Genomic DNA, 18,702 nt, shown 5'->3' on the forward strand with positions numbered 1-18,702 from the left:
AATAAGAATGACAAGAATCAGAATCACCTGGGACAAGGAGATATACAACAGAATGAGGTAATTAAACCTTTAGTTACATTTATACAGAAACAGGTTATATATGTATATCAAACAATCAAGGTAGCAAACTAAAATTTGTAACCACTTCATACATTGATTTACTAACAATTGATTTAAATCTAGATTTGATTGTCACATTAATTTGTAACATATATAATATACAAAATAGCATATAAATAGATAGATTGTCTTTTTTATTTCTGCAAGTTAAAATAATGTGAAACAAATTAAAATTATGAGGACTAAATGGTACAGTTTTATACACACCTGTCAGTAAGTTTTGTGGAGCTGAATAAGACAGGGTTATCATAATTATTTATCATTTTATGTGTTGTTTTCAATGGAAAAATCTGATATTAGATTTCAAACAAATTGCAGGCTTTAAAGTGGGGCCAGTTCTGAGTCTGACTCTGAGATGCTAGGTGAATAATGATGTGCAGTATTGAGCCCCAAAAGGTATGCTTTATTTTTTTAAATAACTATATTTGACTATTCTTAATCTTTCCCAGAAGAAAAAAATAGTTCATTGCACAATTATTTGAAACCATTTGTTACCTTTCTTTTAAAATTCTTATTTTAATGAAAGTTGCATTTAAGTTCTTACCTTGGTTGAATTTTACATCCAACTTATAAGCAACAAATTATTCTGCAACCAAATAGTACTAAGCATCATAAGTGTAAAGTTTCTTTCTCAAGGAAACAATGGCTTGCTGACAGGGTTAAAACAAATATGGCAAGCCATCCTTCGATTACTGGTCTGATTTGTTAACCTGCATTTGGCCATGCCACCACTTGTGTTTATATTGCATGTAAAGTTTCATGACATCACTGCTTATTTGATATTACAAAACTTTAATTTCAACAAAACTTTTTCTTCTCCATTACAATGAACAAATCTTATTTTTGAAATAAAAGACAATTAAAAATCAGAAGACATTTCTTCTTTAAATTGATTTTTTAAAGAAAGAAGTCAGTCTTGATGTAGGCAGGTTAAATGCAGGGTGAATATGTCATTTCTTAAATAATCACTTGAACAAGGCTTCATATGTATTAGGGACCTTTTTCTTCTCATGCTAATTATATGCACATTTTTGTTAAATTTGATAATGCTAAGGGGGCTAGAATTTGGTTTATTTATACAAACACATTATGATAAATAATTGTTACACTGCTTAAAAGAATAGAACTGTACTTGACAGTCACTCAGTATTGCTGAACATGTCTTTTTTTCCAGAAATAATGAAGGAGTCAGGGTGTCAATCAGAGTGCCAACTGTTCAAGACTGGAAGATAGTAAGCTGGGAGCCTGAGAGCAAAATGATGTAAATGCCATGCAGGGAAAGTTTGTTAACTTGTTAATCAAAGCTAGCTTCTAGATGCCATCACAGTCAAACTTTTCAGTGTATTTTTTCTCAAATCTATAAACTTTCCTGGATCTTAAGTTCTAATTTGCTGACATTGGAAATAGTGTGTGATTTTTTTCATAATAAATTTTTCTGTTCTAATCCCTTCAATTATATGTAATAATTGTATACATATAAAATGTAAAATATGATGAAATATTAAAATAAATATTTTTAACTAACTAAATTTGTGCTTTAAATTAGTATTTCAAAGCAGCATTTATTAAAATATCAGCTTTTACTGTTTTCTACATTTCTACATGTCTGTCCTGGGGACAGGACATTTATTAGATAATGAGACTGTCCTGGGAACAGGACTTTCCAGGGATTACAGGACCGTCCTGGGAACAGGACATTCCTGGGATTATGGGATTGTCCTGGGAACAGGACATTCCTGGGATTACAGGACTGTCCTGGGAACAGGACTAAATTCCTGGGATTATAAGACTGTCCTGAGAACAAGACATTCCTGGGATAGCAGAGCAATATTTTTTCCTGTTTTTTCCTGTCTTCAAGAAATTCCTGGGATTGTCCAGTCCCATTTAACGGCGTGAAAAAAGTCTCAGGATTATCTCAGGAAATCCTGGGATTTTTCCAGGACAAATTCCTGAGACTTCTCAGGAATTCCTGGGATAGTCCCAGGACTTCTTGTTCATTTTCTGCACGGGTATTTTTGGCCATGTGAAAACACGCCTTGAAAGTATTTTAGCCATTTAAAAGCCACCATAAAGGATCATATCCAAAGGTTTCACAGAGATTCTTGTTCACATTTGTTTGAACAGATTATTTTTAACTGTTTAACATTTTTTTTCCTTCAGTAAATGGATTACCAATATGTACATGCCCAGTTCACTATAGCGGCACACTGTGTGAGAAATGTGCATGTGGTAAAAATGGAAAATGTAGCACTAGAATGAAGGGCAAGATTCAAGAAACATTTTGCGAGTAAGTTTTTTTTTCCTAGACATTTTTAGCTCACCAGAGCCGAAGGCTCAGGGTGAGCTATTAGTATCAAAGGGGGATACTCCGGCGTCCGTCGTCATGCGTCAACAATCATCTTCTTCTCTGAAACCACTGGACAGATTTACTTCAAATTTGGTCTGTAGCATCCTTGTGACAGTCACACTTGAATTTGCTCATGTCATATCAATTGGCCCCTTTTAGGGGTCAACAGAGCTAAAAATAGAAAAAACCTTTAAACATCTTCTGCTACAGAACTAATTGATGGATGATCACCAAACTTTGTCTGTTAGCATTCTTAGGTAGTCTTTTATCAAGGTTGCTCATAATAATTTGATTGGCCCCTTTTAGGGGTCAATAGGGCTAAAAATAGAAAAAGCATTTAGACATCTCCTTCTACATAACTAGTGGATGGATGATCACCAAACTTTGTCTCTATCATTCTTGGGTAGTCTTTTATCAAGTTTGCTCATATTCATTTGATTGGCCCCTTTTAGGGGCTGCTAAAGCTAAAAATAGAAATTACTTTAAACATCTATATCCAGAGAACTAATTGATGGATGATCACCAAACTCTGTCTGTAGCATTCTTGGGTAGTTTTTTTTATCAAATTTGCTTATATTAATTTGATTGGCCCCTTTTAGGGGTCTCTAGACCTAAAAATAGAAAATCCTTTAGACATCTTCTACAGAACCAATTGATGGATGATCACCAAACTTTGTCTGTAGCATTCTTAGGTAGTCTTTTATCAAATTTGCTCATATTAATTTGATAGGTCCCTTTTAGGGGTCAAGGGAGCTAAAAATAATATAAACCTTTAGACAGCTTTTTCTACAGAACTTATTGATGGATGATCACCAAACTTTGTTATTAGCATTCTTATAGTAATCTTTTATAAAAATTGCTCATGTTTATTTGATTGGTCCTTTTTAGGGACTGCTAAAGCTAAGATACCACAGACCATGGCATTTCTTCAAATTATAGTTTAATGAAAGGGAAACAACTCATGTTGGAATTTCTTTCATACATGTGAATGACCTGCTGTTTGCTGATGAAATTATTTAAGGTCATGACCTCTTATGAAATAACTTGGATATATATCAAGCTTTATTTGGTTACATTCATATTCACTTAATTACATCACTACATGCAGTGTTTTCTCTAGAAAGCTTTTTCTGCGTTTTTGACGCAGTACTTATGCATTTGACGCGGATATATCATAGCCGTGCCTTTTCCGTGAAGCATATTTTTGCGAGTGTCGTATATATTTTTTTCTATAAATAGCATGAATTTCATCAGCTGATTGTTCACATGATTTATCTTAGACGCTTTAGTGAATATTACACGTTAAAAGGGCTCAGACGCTTCAGATTCTGACGTCATTATCCGGGTAAATTCACAATAAAAAAAAAAAATGCAGTGAAGATTGACTTCATTCTTCAATAAAGACAATGTTAACGTTTATGGGCCGACAGAATCTACCGTAAACAACTCTGCACCTATACCAAATGAGGTTTCCCAACCAAATCAATCGGCGAATGCTGAAACAACTGAGAAATCCAAGCAAAATGATAAATTATGCTCCGAACAAGTTTTTCTGAAAGCAATTTTTGGTTGCTGTATGATGGTAATAAAATGACTTGCACAGTTTGTATAACTGAAAATAAAGACAATCCATTCACATCGGGATGCACAAACTTTAGAGTTTTGTAGTACCGTATGGTACTGGTTATGGGAGTTGAGGGAAGTTCGGAACTAGTGTGTTAGGCTTGACAGTTGGGCGCAATGTTAGTGTAATTTATAACTAGAAGAAGTAGGCAATTCCAAGCTTGGCTATGATCCAGACATGGAAGGTAACTCGATTGTTTGTATTGTCTACCAAAGCTCCATAATTTTGCCGATTGGGCACGAATTTGCCCTCAAATAAAAAGTTTTTTGTCCCATACTGTAAAAACCTTACATATTTTGCATGTGACATTTTGTGTATTCATTCACAAAAGTTATGAAGAAAAAATGTTCCATCAAAATTAACCCTGATGTAATGGTCATTTATCAGGTCTAGGATTTCATATTTATGGACTGTCCATAAATTTATGGATAGTCTAGAAATTTAAAGATTTTTCAATCCATAAATTTACAAATCTATATTCAATGTGAAATTTGCTGTTTTTAGTTTTACACTAAAATCCGCAGCTTCTGACTAGTTTTTTTATTGATTGTTTATATTTACAAACATAATGTGGTGAGTTTCATCTTTGTATGATGATTTTGAAATATTTAATAAAAGTGAAAATTGAAAGTCATCATATTGTTTTGAATCTTACCATACTGTTATATTTAATCATATAGTATGTAACCTTATTAATTTTAACCTGTGGTTTTGAATTTTAATGCAACTTCTACTATTTTCTTACTTAATGTCTGTAAATTTACAGATACAAAAATCTGTAAAATTATGGCTCGTCCAAAAATTTACAGACTGTCCATAAATATCATAAAATCCTAGACCTGTTTATTCTGCATTATTTATTCTACATAATCTCATGGGAACACACTTGCAACATAGATATTTTTAATAAAGCCTCCAAAATATTAGAGCAAAATATTTCAATAATAAGAAGGGCAAGTAAAAGTTGAGCTGGACTGGTCTTTCATCAAATTCTTTGAAAAATAACACTGAAAAACAGTTGCTTCTGGTGAGCGACTCAGGGCCATCATGGCCCTCTTGTATTTCTTGTAAGTTATGGTTCATTTGATTTCCCCCGAAAAAAATCCTTGCTTAACTCAATAGAAACATCACGTATTTGTTTTCCATGGGTTACTGGATCAATCTTTGATTGATGTAAAATATATCTGTGACAATTTATCTCAGACATAGAGACTGATGGTCATTTGTCTGGCCCCGCTGATTCAGAAATTATGTGGGTTTTGTAGTCAGTCACTTAGCGAAGAAATTTGTAATTACTGGTTATAGAACCAGAAATGCTTGAGATAATATGACCTTAAATAAAATGTAGAAGAAAAAAATGAGAAGAAAGCAATTATGCATTATGTAGCATTATGTATGTTTGTTATTTCCAGCTGTACAGATAAGCATTATGTATGTTTGTTATTTCCAGTTGTACAGATAAGCATTATATATGTTTGTTATTTCCAGCTGTACAGATAAGCATTATGTATGTTTGTTATTTCCAGCTGTACAGATAAGCATTATATATGTTTGTTATTTCCAGCTGTACAGATAAGCATTATGTATGTTTGTTATTTCCAGTTGTACAGATAAGCATTATGTATGTTTGTTATTTCCAGCTGTACAGATAAGCATTATGAAGGCTTGTTATGTAACAGATCTATTTGTCATGACTGGTGTTACAATGACGGAGAGTGTAGAAATTGTCAAATTAAAGAACATGGTATAGGACAGTGTGAAGAGTGTGTGTAAGTATATCGTACATAGTTAAATTTCATGAATTAAATGAAGAATATTGAAGTATATGGTATATGTTTAGGTGAAGAATTAAAAAACCAATATCAAGGGGACTTTGTAAGTTTATTATTCTGGAATGGTTTACAGAAACTCAAAGGTTTAATGGTGATGGTTGCTGTCTTCCAAACATTGGTCCCTCACCACTGTGGGATCAAATCATGCCAGGGACTCGCATGAGAGGAAGCCTATGAAAGATTGATGTTTTTTTCTGTGTTATTTGTACATGAAATAATGCATGCAGTGCCTTAAAGTGTCTTACTTCAGCAAAAGAGCTGGAAAATTGCCAAGTGACCTTTCAATTATAGGTGTGCATACAATTCCAACTTCACTTCAAAGCCGCACATACCCATGGCATGAAACTATTTATAGCAAGGTCTTATATGTTTGTTTTTACCCTTGAGGCTGAGGGTTGCCTTTAAGGGCTGAGGCATCAGAATTGCTGCCACCATTTATCCCTGTGTGATCGTAAAAGGTGTCTAAATGGGTTTAAAATTTATCTTAGCTGCAGCATGCAGCAGGTGAGGTGGTTTTGACTCCTTGCTTTAAGTTTGTAACACCCGAGGTTAGTCAAAATTATATTTCCTGTTTCAGCACCATATGACCTAAAATGTGTCAGTGCACCATAAAACCAAAAAAAAGAAAAAAAAAGTATATATGAGCCACATCACGACAAAACCAACATAGTGTGTTTACTTACCAACTCTATTACAAGTAGAGGAACTGATAGCGAACAGCATGGATCCTGATCAGACTGCGCGGATTCGCAGGCTGGTCTGGATCCATGCTGGCCGCAAACCCATTATGTTGGTTTTGTCATGACGCGGCTCAATTATATGGTAAATTTTTGGATATTTTCAGATGTAAGCCTGACACTAGTGGACCAAGATGTCATCTTTACCATCCGAGAAAACAGGCGGCAAAACCATCCCAGGCATCCATTACACCTGTAATTATAGCAGTGGTTGTTGTCATGTGTATTCTGGTGGCTATTCTTCTCTTTATAGTCATAAGGAAAAGGAGGTAAGTGTGCTTAAAGATTGTTAAAATTTTTTTAAAAATATTAAAGTCATGTTCAGAGTCTTTGATAATTGCTTAAAGATTGTTGAAATTTTGAAAATATGTTTTACCTCATGTTCAGAGGCTTTAATTTAGCACATGCCTTCATATTCATGCTAATTTTAATGAAAATTTTGAAAATGTATTTAAAAGTAAAATAATGGGAAGTAAGCAAAGAAAGTAAGTAACACATTGTAAATTGCACTTGCAATCCAGGTAAATGACAAGGTCAAACTGTGCATAGTTAGTCCTTACCTGTGTTTTTAAGGCAGTTGAAATGTTGCTATAAATATTGCAAAATTATTCATTAATATGCAACTTACATGAAGATTTTTACTTGAATCCTTTTACTTTTCTTAAAATCTTTTAGTACATTTTTCTCAAGTTTGATTTTATTGAAATATTTCGGTACATCTGGAGGCATGCAGCTTTAAACTAAGTTAGATGGCTTAAATTGCCAAGATTTAAACCTGTTTTGCATTGTCAGGGTGAAATTTGAATTATTTCTTTACTCATGGAAAACCCGACTAATGGGTCTATGCCACATGATCTTTTTATTAAGAGATAAATTATTCTCTACTCTTAAATGTATCTAAAGAATTTCTATGTGTAACTAAGAGACTTTGTGAAGATTAATACTTTCTTATTCATAATAATAAATTTATATCTTATTTATAACATGACCTGTAAATTTATATACATTTCATTAAATTTTGTCACCTTAGTGCAATAAATGATTAATTGCTATTAAATTTAGAAAGACTTATTCTGTTTTTGCACTAAGGCAACAATTTGTATCATGTCCTGCAAATTTATGTATTTCATAATATAGATGCTTTGTTTATACAGAATTTATTTCAGTACGATTTTGAAGGAACCTGTAAGCTTATATACACACTCCATTCCTGGAACCAACCAGTTCTAAATAATTTGGGTAAAGCTTAAGAAAACATCTTACCCCAGAGCTTGCCCTAGACAGGGTTTGAACTTGTGTTGCTAGAAATTCTGTCATTTCTATTCTGAACCAACAGGCAGTTGGCCATTACACCACAAATACGAAAGCTGTTTAGTGTGATGTCCTATAGCAATGAAACATACCCAAAAAAAAAATTTGAGCTGCGACACAACAAAACCAACATAGTGCGTTTGCGACCCGCATGGATCCAGACCAGCCTGCACACCCGCACAGTCTGATCAGGATCCATGCTGTTCGCTATCAGTTTCTTTACTTGTTATAGGGTCTGTAAGCGAACAGCATGGATCCTGATCAGACTGCGCGGATGCACAGGCTGGTCTGGATCCATGCTGGTCGCAAACACATTATGTTGGTTTTGTCGTGGCATGGCTCAAATCTGTATTTTTTTTTTGTTTTCTAGGAACGGCCAGTTTAGACATAGTAGATTAAAAGACCATCCCAATATGCAGGTGTCGAACCCAATCTATATGCCGCAAACCACAGAGGATCTGGATGAGGAGGACGACCCCTCTCATCAACCTTTAGATCAACCGTTTGATTTTGACCCTGAAAAAGTGAGAAATTTTCCTTTTAATGTAGATCTACTAACAGTATTTTCACACATTGTATCTAACAGTGAATTTCTAATATTAATTTCATTCATTTACATAATTTTATGTGACTTATTTATTTGATAGTAATAGTTTCATTTTTTTTTTTTTTTTTTTTTTTTTTTTTTTTTTTTTTGAGAATTAGTTTTCATCAGGCGCTTTATAAATTTTTGCCTGGATCTGCTATTAACTGAAGAGAGTGATGGGGTTACTGACATTTAAGGTCAGAGGTCATTTCCATGATACTGTATCTGTTCTTTCCTTAGTGCAATATCAATTGTGGGGTAATATTCTATTATGCCATTCACTCACTCCATCATTTCTGTATTAATTAAAGTATTTATGCAGAGAATTTACTGGAATAAACCGGTTAGTACTGGCTGGAGGATCCAGGAACTCGTGCTGAACACTCGCTGAACACTTGCAACATCCCAACTTAAGGACACCTCTACTAGGTTGATAGGAATACTGTAAATCCAGTTAAAATGAATGAAACTACGAAGAGAATGTTTGAAATAGGGCTTAACCCAGCTAAAATTAAGATGACAAAATGAAATTAATGAGAAAATAGCAGAAATATTGTTAAATGGGGCTAAAATCAGCTAAAGTTAATGAAATTCCTTCTTGAATGATAAAAGTACTAATAGAACTGGCTCAACTGGGGGCTAAACTCAGATAAATTTTAAGTAAATCCCTGCAAGAATGATGGAAATACAGTTAGATTAGGGGCTATACCCTGCTTAATTTAAATTAAATTCCCTGCAAGAATGATAGAATATTGTTTTGTTAGATCAGATGCTTAACCCTGCTTAACTTTACAGAATTATTGCTTTAATGATAGAACTTCTGTTTAGAACTAATGCTTAGCTCAACTTTTTCTTAGCAAACTTCTGCCTAGTATGATTTAATTATGTGCTACAGTTTTATTTGAAGAGCATACAAAATCTTATTTTTGACCCTAGATGCCATTTTTATGTCTTCTATAAATGATTCAGGGAAAAAGATATTGTTAATAAAAACCAAAAGCATTTTTTTAAATTAGGATGATGAACTGAAAGAGACCAATGATTTAGTTAGTATCTCTGTGTATTTTTTGTTTTTTGTTTTTTTTTTGTTGTTGCTTTGCTTGTTTGTCATATGATTGTATTTTATGTTTGTGATGCTTTTTAAGAAAACCGCCACAATTTTTATGTTTATTCATAAGTGATAACTAAACAAATGATTTTGCCATTTCAAATAAATTTTAATCAAAATATTGTTAAAATGAAAGTAATGATTTCAAGAATATTGAATTATTTATGTGATTATTCTGTGATTTAAGTATTTTAAAAGACTTTCAAAAAAGCATAGCAGTTCAGTTTTTTTATGCCCCCGCCATGTTATGGCCGGGGCATATAGTGTTACCCTGTTCCGTCATTCTGTCATTCCGTCATCATCAGTTTCCGTTCATTATCAAAAGAACGGTTGCACACATTCAACTCAAATTTGACATATGGATATGTCATGAGACAATACAGGTCAAGTTTGAATTTGGTCATGGTTCGATGATTTTGGCAGAGTTATGCCCCTTTTACTTTGAAAATAATATGAAATTTTCAGTTTCTGTTCATTATCTCCCCAACGGTACAACAGATTCAACTCAAATTTGACATATGGATATGTTTTTGGAATGCCCAGGCCAAGTTCGAATTTGGTCATGATTCAATGATTTTTGGCAGAGTAATGCCCCTTCACTTTGAAAATAATATGAAATTTACAGTTTCTGTTCATTATCTACCCAACAGTGTTACATATTCAACTCAAATTTGACATATGGATATGTCAAAGGAATGGGCAGGTCAAATTGGAATTTGGTCATGGTTTGATGATTTTTTGGCAGAGTTATGTCCCTTTCACTTTGAAAATGATATAGATACATCTTAGGAATAAGCAGTTTAAGTTTGAATTTGGTCGTGGTTCAATGATTTTAGACAAACTTATCTTTCTTGAATATTGGAAAAATTTTAAACTTTCAGTTACAGCACTCATACTTTTGTGGAAATGTATGTAGCCATTATTTTGGCTACAAATATGCAATATGCTATTTTTAAAAGGTTAAGACTGAATAATTTCAGTGCCTTGAACATTGTATGAAAATGGTTTGTGTTAACATTGAAAAGTTTTAAGGGCTTTGAACTTAAAATGAAAAAAATAATTTGTGCAAACAAATTTGGAACTAAATATTATAACATCTGAAATTTTGGCTGCATGCGGGGGCATCCGTGGCATGATGACACATTTCTAGTTTTATCATGCATTTAATGTACATTATGGATTTTGAAATGATTATGCTAGTTATTAGGCTTGTTATTTTTTTGTTTATTCTTCTTTTTTTTCATAGCTGTTTTTGAAATTGATTACAGTTTTTATACACCCTTTGGCTAGCAAAGTTTTTGAAACGCTATTTACATTAAATACAGTTGTGAATTGCTGAAAACACTTTTGCCAGAAATTAGCATTAAAAAAAGCATGTCTGTTTGATAATGGTTTAAGTTAGCTATGATAGCTAACTTCCTTAAATTATGATTAAAAATTGCATCATTATGGGGGGTTTTAAGCATGAAAATGATTTTCTGCATGTTTAAAAAATGGAAAAAAATTAAATTATTTTCACCAAAATGTTAAATTGAATGGTGTCAAGTTAAGCTGTAGATTAGATTTCTCTATGTCAAAGCCTATGCCTTGTAATACCTTTACACATGTGTTACCTCCATCAAATTTTTTTTTCATTTATTTGTTTGTCTCGTACAAAAGTCTCGACATCTGTTGATAAATCTGCATGTATATTTTTGTAGTAAATGTTTATTGTGATTTTGCTCGTAGGAAACCTTGATGGAAAGTGATGACAGTGATATTTTGGAATGAAGGTCTTCATCTGAATATTATACCCTACCCAATTATACATTACCTTTATGCAATAAGCTTACTTGTTACTTCGGAATTATGAATATTTGACATAAAATCTAGCACATGTATTTTGATTTACACAAATATGCTTAATATCCTTTTGCCCAAGTTTATTCTCCAGTATCCTGAAATTATCCACAAAGCTTCTGGTGATTAACCTATTGAAGATGTTAATCACTTATTAATGTGTCCAGTTCTGCAGATTGTTCATTTCTTTTCATCTTGAATCAAAAATCTCTTTGCTTTATTTTTGCACCAAGACCTTCGTAAAGCCATTTACCATGTAAAGTATATTTGAATTAAGCTTTGAAGTATTTTTCCTTCATGATTTTTTTTCTTACAGTTGATGTATTTTGTTTTGCTCACATTTTAGCTAAATATTTATAAAAGTTTTTATTATTTTAATTTTTAGTGTTCTTCTCTTAACCCTTAATCTGCTTAAACTGAAAGTGACTAGCATTTGCCACCAGTAAAATAACTTCTGTGCAGTCAGGCCTGGCTCTTTTAAAGTGACATTATTCTCGTATTTTCCTTGTCAAGTTGAGTTGAATTGACTATTGATTTCAAAAGATTGACTATTATAATTGCAATTGGCATACAGTTGATTTTGGAAAATGTTTTGAATAAAATATAAATCTGAAAAAAATATAAAAAGACTGCTCGTATCTTTTTTTATTAAACACAACAGTTATATACCAATGAATATTTACAGAAATTTCCTTGTTCCACTTGAGCTTTTTATTGTTCATGCGATGTATATTATAATATTGAAAGGAATTATGTCAAAATGTTAACTTATTTTGACTTTCACCTGTTCACTTACTATAGTCCATTTGATGAGCAGAATGTCACTTTAAAACTGTTTGGTGCTTAATTTCTATGCCCAGAAGAATTTAAATGGACTGTTAAAAATTGAAAACAGGGCAAAGGTTAAGGGTTAATATTAATGCCAACTTTAAGTCTGGTACAATGTATTGTAATTAGTAGTTTGATATGTAAAATATTTATAATCAAATTAGATAGGAGAAAGCAGTTGAAAGGCATCATCATAATATCAATTACTAGCAGATAATGTTTATAGAAAATCTTTTTATGTGAAAACATTTATTTTAAGTAACATTTCTTTTATGTTTTGCATTTTCAGTCAACAAATTTTGCCAATCCAGTCTATGAACAATTTTACGCAGACAGTAGACAAACTTTACTTCCAAAATCAGAGGATTCAGACGATGAAACTCCGCCCCCAAAGAAAAATGGGAGTGTCTAGTATCAGCTCAAAGTTTGTATATAGTGACAATGTAAATAATTTACAGAAACACTTCCGCAGTGTGTTGCTTATATGGATATAATCCAATTACTGGTGAAGACAGTAACATGTGAAAATTGTGAAACATGTGCTTATTCTATTTATAGAAGTACCAGTTTCTATTTATAGAAATTTTATAAAATGTTTCTATTAATAGGAAATCTACTGATTTTTAACCACATGCAAAATACATGTAACTACAAACTGCTATGAAAAAAGAGTGAAACTTGTGCTTAATCTATTTATAGAAACCAATTCTATTTATAGAAACAAATATTCATGGATTTTGCATGGGAGATAAATAAAGGATTTTGTGTTATATACACTATAGTTACTACAGACCATGGAACATCCGTAGATAGAATGGGGGAAATGGTTTTGCTGTTCGGATAACTGATTATAGATGTCTTGTTCATAAAGGACACTAATGTTGTAATTCATAAAACCATTCCAATAAAAATGTTTACGCTAGAAAAAATCATAGATTTTAATTTTGAATTTATTTAGATTGTGAAATTTATCATTTATCGTACAAGTATTGTAACTAAAGACATAATTATATATGTGGGCATTTTATTAACTAACATGTAAGATTAATGTTCATCTCATCTTGTCAAAGCTGTTTTATGTTTATGAAGAATGTATACCAAGTTAAAAAATCAAATAGGATTTTATTGAGAATTGTTCAAATATACTGCAATCAAAATTCTTTAAAAATGAAATAATTTTTAAACCACAGAAAAAAAATAAATGTCTAACTTTGAAAATGATTTGTTATATCTTTATTAAAAAGTGCTGGTAACTGTGTATTTATGTAATAAATAAATGAATTTATATACATGGAAATTTGACTGCTTGCACACTTTGCCTTTTATATTTTCAGTCAGAAAAGGAATTGTTTTATTAAATAAAATTGCATGCTTAAATGTTTCTTTGAAACTGAAAAAGTGAAAAGTTGTTTATATTGTTATATCTAAGGGTATTGAATTTTACTTATTAAATGAAAAATTTTAAACAATAAAACATTTTTGTTTCATAAAGTGTATTTTTGTATTTAGAATAGAAACTGTAAATCAGCATTCATCCATTTTGAGGCTTCCTAGATAATGGTGCTCAACCCTTCAAACCAAATGGGAGTGTCCTGTTTATAATGGGTGTGTCCAATTAAAAAGGGGAGTGTCCAATTTATAATGGGAGTGTCAAATTTTATATCCAGTCTAAAATGGGAGTGACTAGTTAAAATGGGAGTGTCCAATTTAATTTGATTGGATAATTTTCAATTTTTATTGGGAGTGTCCAATTTAATCTGGCAGTTTTCAAAATATTATGAGAATTTCTTAATCAAAATAGGAAAGCATATTTCAGATTGGTTTGAAGGGTTGGATTTTTTTTGTACACTGTTTTAAAGATGTTTTTAAATTGCAGGTTTAAATTTGTACCAGTTGATGGTTTTATTAAATTTTGGTAAAAAATGTTCTTTATGAGCATTTGCCAACAATAAGTAGTCCTTGAGTATTGCGAATATCTAGAAAGATATGGCCAGTTTTCATTGTTATTATTGACCAGTTTTTAACAAGAAAATACCATAGATATAGTAGTGTTGTTTTTTTTTCTTGTCAATATTTTTTTTAAAGAAAAATTGTGTTCATCAAAATATCTGAAAGAAAGATTTTATAGTTAGACCCCATATTATTCTGATACATAATCATACATCTTAATCACAAAAAAAGTATCATTAATAAGTGTACCAAGGTATTGAGTTATTCTTGGTATTTTTTTATTTTCTGTTGTAAAAGAAATACAACTCAGTGGATCTGAATAAAAAGTTGATTCTCACTTAATATTGTCAAACAGGTTTGACATTTCAGTATATGACGGTTTATATGTACTGTACCACCTATATAGAACAATCTCCTTTTGGAGACAAAAGATTTTGGAAGAAGTTGCTGAATACAAGCTAAATTTATTGTGAAGCATTTTGACAAAGATTTTTTTTGGGGAAAAAAAGGTTAAATTTATTGTTGAGAAGTTGTTGGAACTGTTTTTCTAAAAAGGCTATTGCTTTTCCAGGGGTGTCTTTTTATTTAAAGAGTCTTCACTGTACATATATAATTTCATTGCAGAGAGAGAGAGAGAGGAATTGTTTTGAATTATAGTAATTGTACAAAATAAAATACCTTTTTTTCTTTTTATTTCTACATAAAACATTTTGCTACAAGATAATTTTATCACAATTGTATTGTTTGGAATTAGCTGTACGATTTATTAAAATTTGTATTGTATAGATTTTATTTTTTGTCACAAATTTTATATGTGTACCACTTGCGTCATTGTATTTTTAGCTGATTTGATCTGTATCGTAACTTTGTATAGGATTCCATGTTTGTTTGTCTACAATATTTTGTAAGAATTTTTTTTCTACATATTGAGAATTGATCTACAAGAGAATGGAGATGTAGGGAGGTATTAATATACGTAGTTGGGTGTTATCATAATATATTATTTTATAATAATGATGTATGAAAATCAACCAGTTTAATTGGTGGGAACTGACATAAAGTAAGTTTTAATTTATAGTAGACTTACTCCGATATAAAGAATTTTTTTTTGGGGAGGGAGGGAGTTCCCAGCTAATCTGCAGGCACACACTTTTACAGTTACAACTTCGAAAATAAGCGCAACAGGTTAACTAATCTATGAAGACCGGCAGTGCACTGTGAAGGTATAACGGTAAGAGTTTGTTTGTACCAGAGGGGCTTTGAAAAAAACAATATTTGCTGAGTTCCGGATAACATCTATTGAGCCAAGATGGCCGCTGTTGAGCGACATTTTGTATTGTTGACTTTATTTGAAGCAGTTTGATACTGAATTGAAACTTTACAATCTGTGCTTTGTACTGAATTTGTTCTGGGTACGGATTCGAGACTGTGTCTTTTAGCTTACAGCTTCTTTTAAAATCTATGTATTTAGTTTTATAAATAACGTCTCAAGGTTTCTTGGGTTTTAGAACCTGTTAGGGAAAAAAATAGTGTGTTTTTTTTCTTTATTATCTTTTAATTTTAATATAATTTTAAATTTTCTCCAGATATTGAATGGAAATATCCTTTTAACATGGTCCTACTATTAAATGAAATAGGTTTTTACAGGCAGTAAAGAAAACAGATTTCACATTTTTCAGAGGTTTTTTTGCTCCGTGTGATACCTGTTTTACGGTTGTGTAGAAAATATCTTCTCTAATGTATGTTACATCTATGTTTTATGTTTTTATCTCTGCATTTTTGTTTAAGTGTTTATTTTAGTTTATGTTAAGTATTTTTTGTAGGTTTATGTTGCCTGTTATTTAGTTTGTTTGAAGATTTTAGACATTTGATTTATGTGTTGATTTTATGCAGTTTTTTAAAAAGGCGCGAGGTAATATCATACAAATTTTAAGTTTATGTGGTATTTATGAGCAAAGGGGGGATATGTTAATATTGTCTTTATAGAGGATATTTTGTCAGACCAAGAATTCAGTTGCCCTCTACATGTAAAAAGAAAAACAATCACTTAATGCTTGCTTTTATGACCCAGTTTTAATGTTTATAGTTGTGCGATTTTTGAAACCGGAACACGTCACAGTTTGATACGGTCAATTTCAAAAGATGGTTAAATTCTGGGATTTTAAGTGCCATTTATCATGTGTAAATTTCTTTTCTTTGTTCACCTCACAATATTTTACTTTTAAATAACAAATAGCATGAATCTGGAGGCATGTTCCTTTAATTTTTAAGTTATGAAATGACAGTAATTGTTAGGTCATACATTATACATGGTTAAGAATTTTAGTAATATTTCTTGCAATTCTATAAATTTGAAGGAAAGAAAAGAAAAAAATTGATACAAAACTGTGTAGCCTTGGAAAAAATATTAAAGTATTTTTTTGTCCCAGTTGTAATTGTAATTGTAGTAATAAATAACTTTCAAAATGATCCCGGGAAACTGCCATTTTATTTGTTTGGCCTTGTGTTGTTTTGTACGATTTGTTGTGCTTCACTTAAATATTCTGTGTAACAAAAAAAAATTGTATTTTTGTAATTTCATTTAATGCAACCATCCAGTTTATGAATTTTATGAATAAAAGCTGAAGAAATTCAAGTGTTTTTTATGTTTTCACAGTTTTGTATTGTTTGGTTTGTAGGTACGTACATCTATGATGTTTTATATGCAAATTCCCGCTGATTGATGGAATGTTAGTTGTTCTAATTGTATGCCTACCTTAGTTTACTTTTGCATGGAGGAAAAGCGCAGGTCTCGCACTAAAAGAACAGATTAAAAGTGGATATTATGGTGGCTGATTTGTACTTTTTCTGCACTTGGCAACAGGTGGAAACACAAAAATATGACAAAGTAGTGGAAATTTTGTGGCATTTTCGGGTTTTCACTTTGTGTCCCGCAGAGCAAAAGTACAACAAAATGTTGCATCTTCGCATTGCAGAGCAAAACAAGAGCACCGCTAGGCGGAGCATTATATGCCCGAAAGTGTTTTTTTTTTAGTAAGTATGAAGCATTTGTAAGACATGGAATTCGCTGTTCATCCTATAAAATTTTAAAGCTGTAGGTTGATTAATACTTAAGTTATTAATAATGATCTTAACCTTTGACCTTGTGACCCCAAAATCAATAGGGGTCTTCTACCTTATATGGTCAATCATCCTAAGAAGTTTGAATATTGTGGGCCAATTGGAAATTTAATTATGCTCTAGAAACTGTTTTCAGTATTAAGGTAAAAGTGACTTTGACCTTGTGACCCCAAAATCAATAGGGGTCTTCTACCCAATATGGATAATCATCCTATGAAGTTTGAATATTGTGGGCCAAATGGAACTTGTGTTATGCTCCGGAAACTGTTTTTGGTTTTAAGGTAATTGTGACCTTGACCTTTGACCTTGTGACCCAAAAATCAATAGGGGTCTTTTACCCAATATGGACAATCATCCTATGAAGTTTGAACATTGTGGGTCGAATGGAACTTAAGTTATGCTCCGGAAACTGTTTTAGTTTTAAGGTAATAGTGACTTTGACCTTTTGACCCCAAAATCAATAGGGGTCTTCTACCTAATATGGACAATCATCCTATGAAGTTTGAACATTGTGGGTCGAATGGAACTTAAAGTTATGCTCCGGAAACTGTTTTCAGTTTTAAGGTCATAGTGACTTTGACCTTGTGACCCCAAAATCAATAGGGGTCTTCTACCTGATATGGACAATCATCCTATGAAGTTTGAACATTGTGGGTCAATTGGAAGTTAAGTTATGCTCCGGAAACTGTTTTCAGTTTTAAGGTCATAGTGACTTTGACCTTTTGACCCCAAAATCAATAGGGGTCTTCTACCCAATATGGGCAATAATCCTATGAAGTTTGAACATTGTGGGCCAAATGGAACTTAAGTTATGCTCCGGAAACCAAATTGCTAACGGACGGATGTACGGACGGATGGACAGACAAACGGACGCCAGGGGGTATAACATAATATGCCCTTTCGGGCATATAAAAATGGAGTGGAAATAAGACAAGGCACAAATCAGCCACCATACGAAAAGTATATAGACAGTCAGTTTCACAAAAGACATGAAAGGCCTTTATGACAAATTATTTCACATGCAGCGTTGCTTACTTCCTTTGATAAGCTTCTAATGTTTTCAATCCATAATTTAAATATTAAATATGTATTTGCCCTTTCTCAAAAAATAAGAAATGAGCCGCGTCACGACAAAACCAACATAATGGGTTTGCGACCAGCATGGATCCAGACCAGCCTGCGCATCCGCGCAGTCTGATCAGGATCCATGCTGTTCGCTATCAGTTTCTTTACTTGTTATATGGTCTTTAAGGGAACAGCATGGATCCTGATCAGCCTGCGCAGATGGGCAGGCTGGTGT

The 18,702-nt window shown here is 32.2% G+C and overlaps 1 protein-coding gene across 9 annotated transcripts in view; it reads left to right on the top strand.

The window, feature by feature from the left end:
- LOC132745464 (prolow-density lipoprotein receptor-related protein 1-like) overlaps nucleotides 1-16,917 on the top strand; it is a 190,797-nt gene extending 173,880 nt beyond the window's left edge. For 6 of the 9 annotated variants that reach the window (XM_060734397.1, XM_060734402.1, XM_060734398.1 and 3 more), the window contains 6 exons: nucleotides 2,281-2,407; nucleotides 5,732-5,860; nucleotides 6,768-6,929; nucleotides 8,342-8,495; nucleotides 9,574-9,603; nucleotides 12,622-16,917. In XM_060734397.1, the coding sequence (XP_060590380.1) occupies nucleotides 2,281-2,407; nucleotides 5,732-5,860; nucleotides 6,768-6,929; nucleotides 8,342-8,495; nucleotides 9,574-9,603; nucleotides 12,622-12,744 (725 nt within the window). In that variant the 3' untranslated portion in view covers nucleotides 12,745-16,917. Of the gene's footprint in view, nucleotides 1-2,280; nucleotides 2,408-5,541; nucleotides 5,645-5,731; nucleotides 5,861-6,767; nucleotides 6,930-8,341; nucleotides 8,496-9,573; nucleotides 9,604-11,393; nucleotides 11,438-12,621 lie in introns of those variants that run through there. The other 3 variants (XM_060734403.1, XM_060734401.1, XM_060734404.1) reach the window with 3 other exon arrangements.
- The last annotated feature ends 1,785 nt before the right edge of the window (nucleotides 16,918-18,702 follow it).

The sequence above is a fragment of the Ruditapes philippinarum genome, unplaced genomic scaffold (assembly GCF_026571515.1).
Source record: "Ruditapes philippinarum isolate M1 unplaced genomic scaffold, ASM2657151v2 ctg228_1_1_1_1, whole genome shotgun sequence".
In the NCBI taxonomy this organism is placed as follows: domain Eukaryota; kingdom Metazoa; phylum Mollusca; class Bivalvia; order Venerida; family Veneridae; genus Ruditapes; species Ruditapes philippinarum.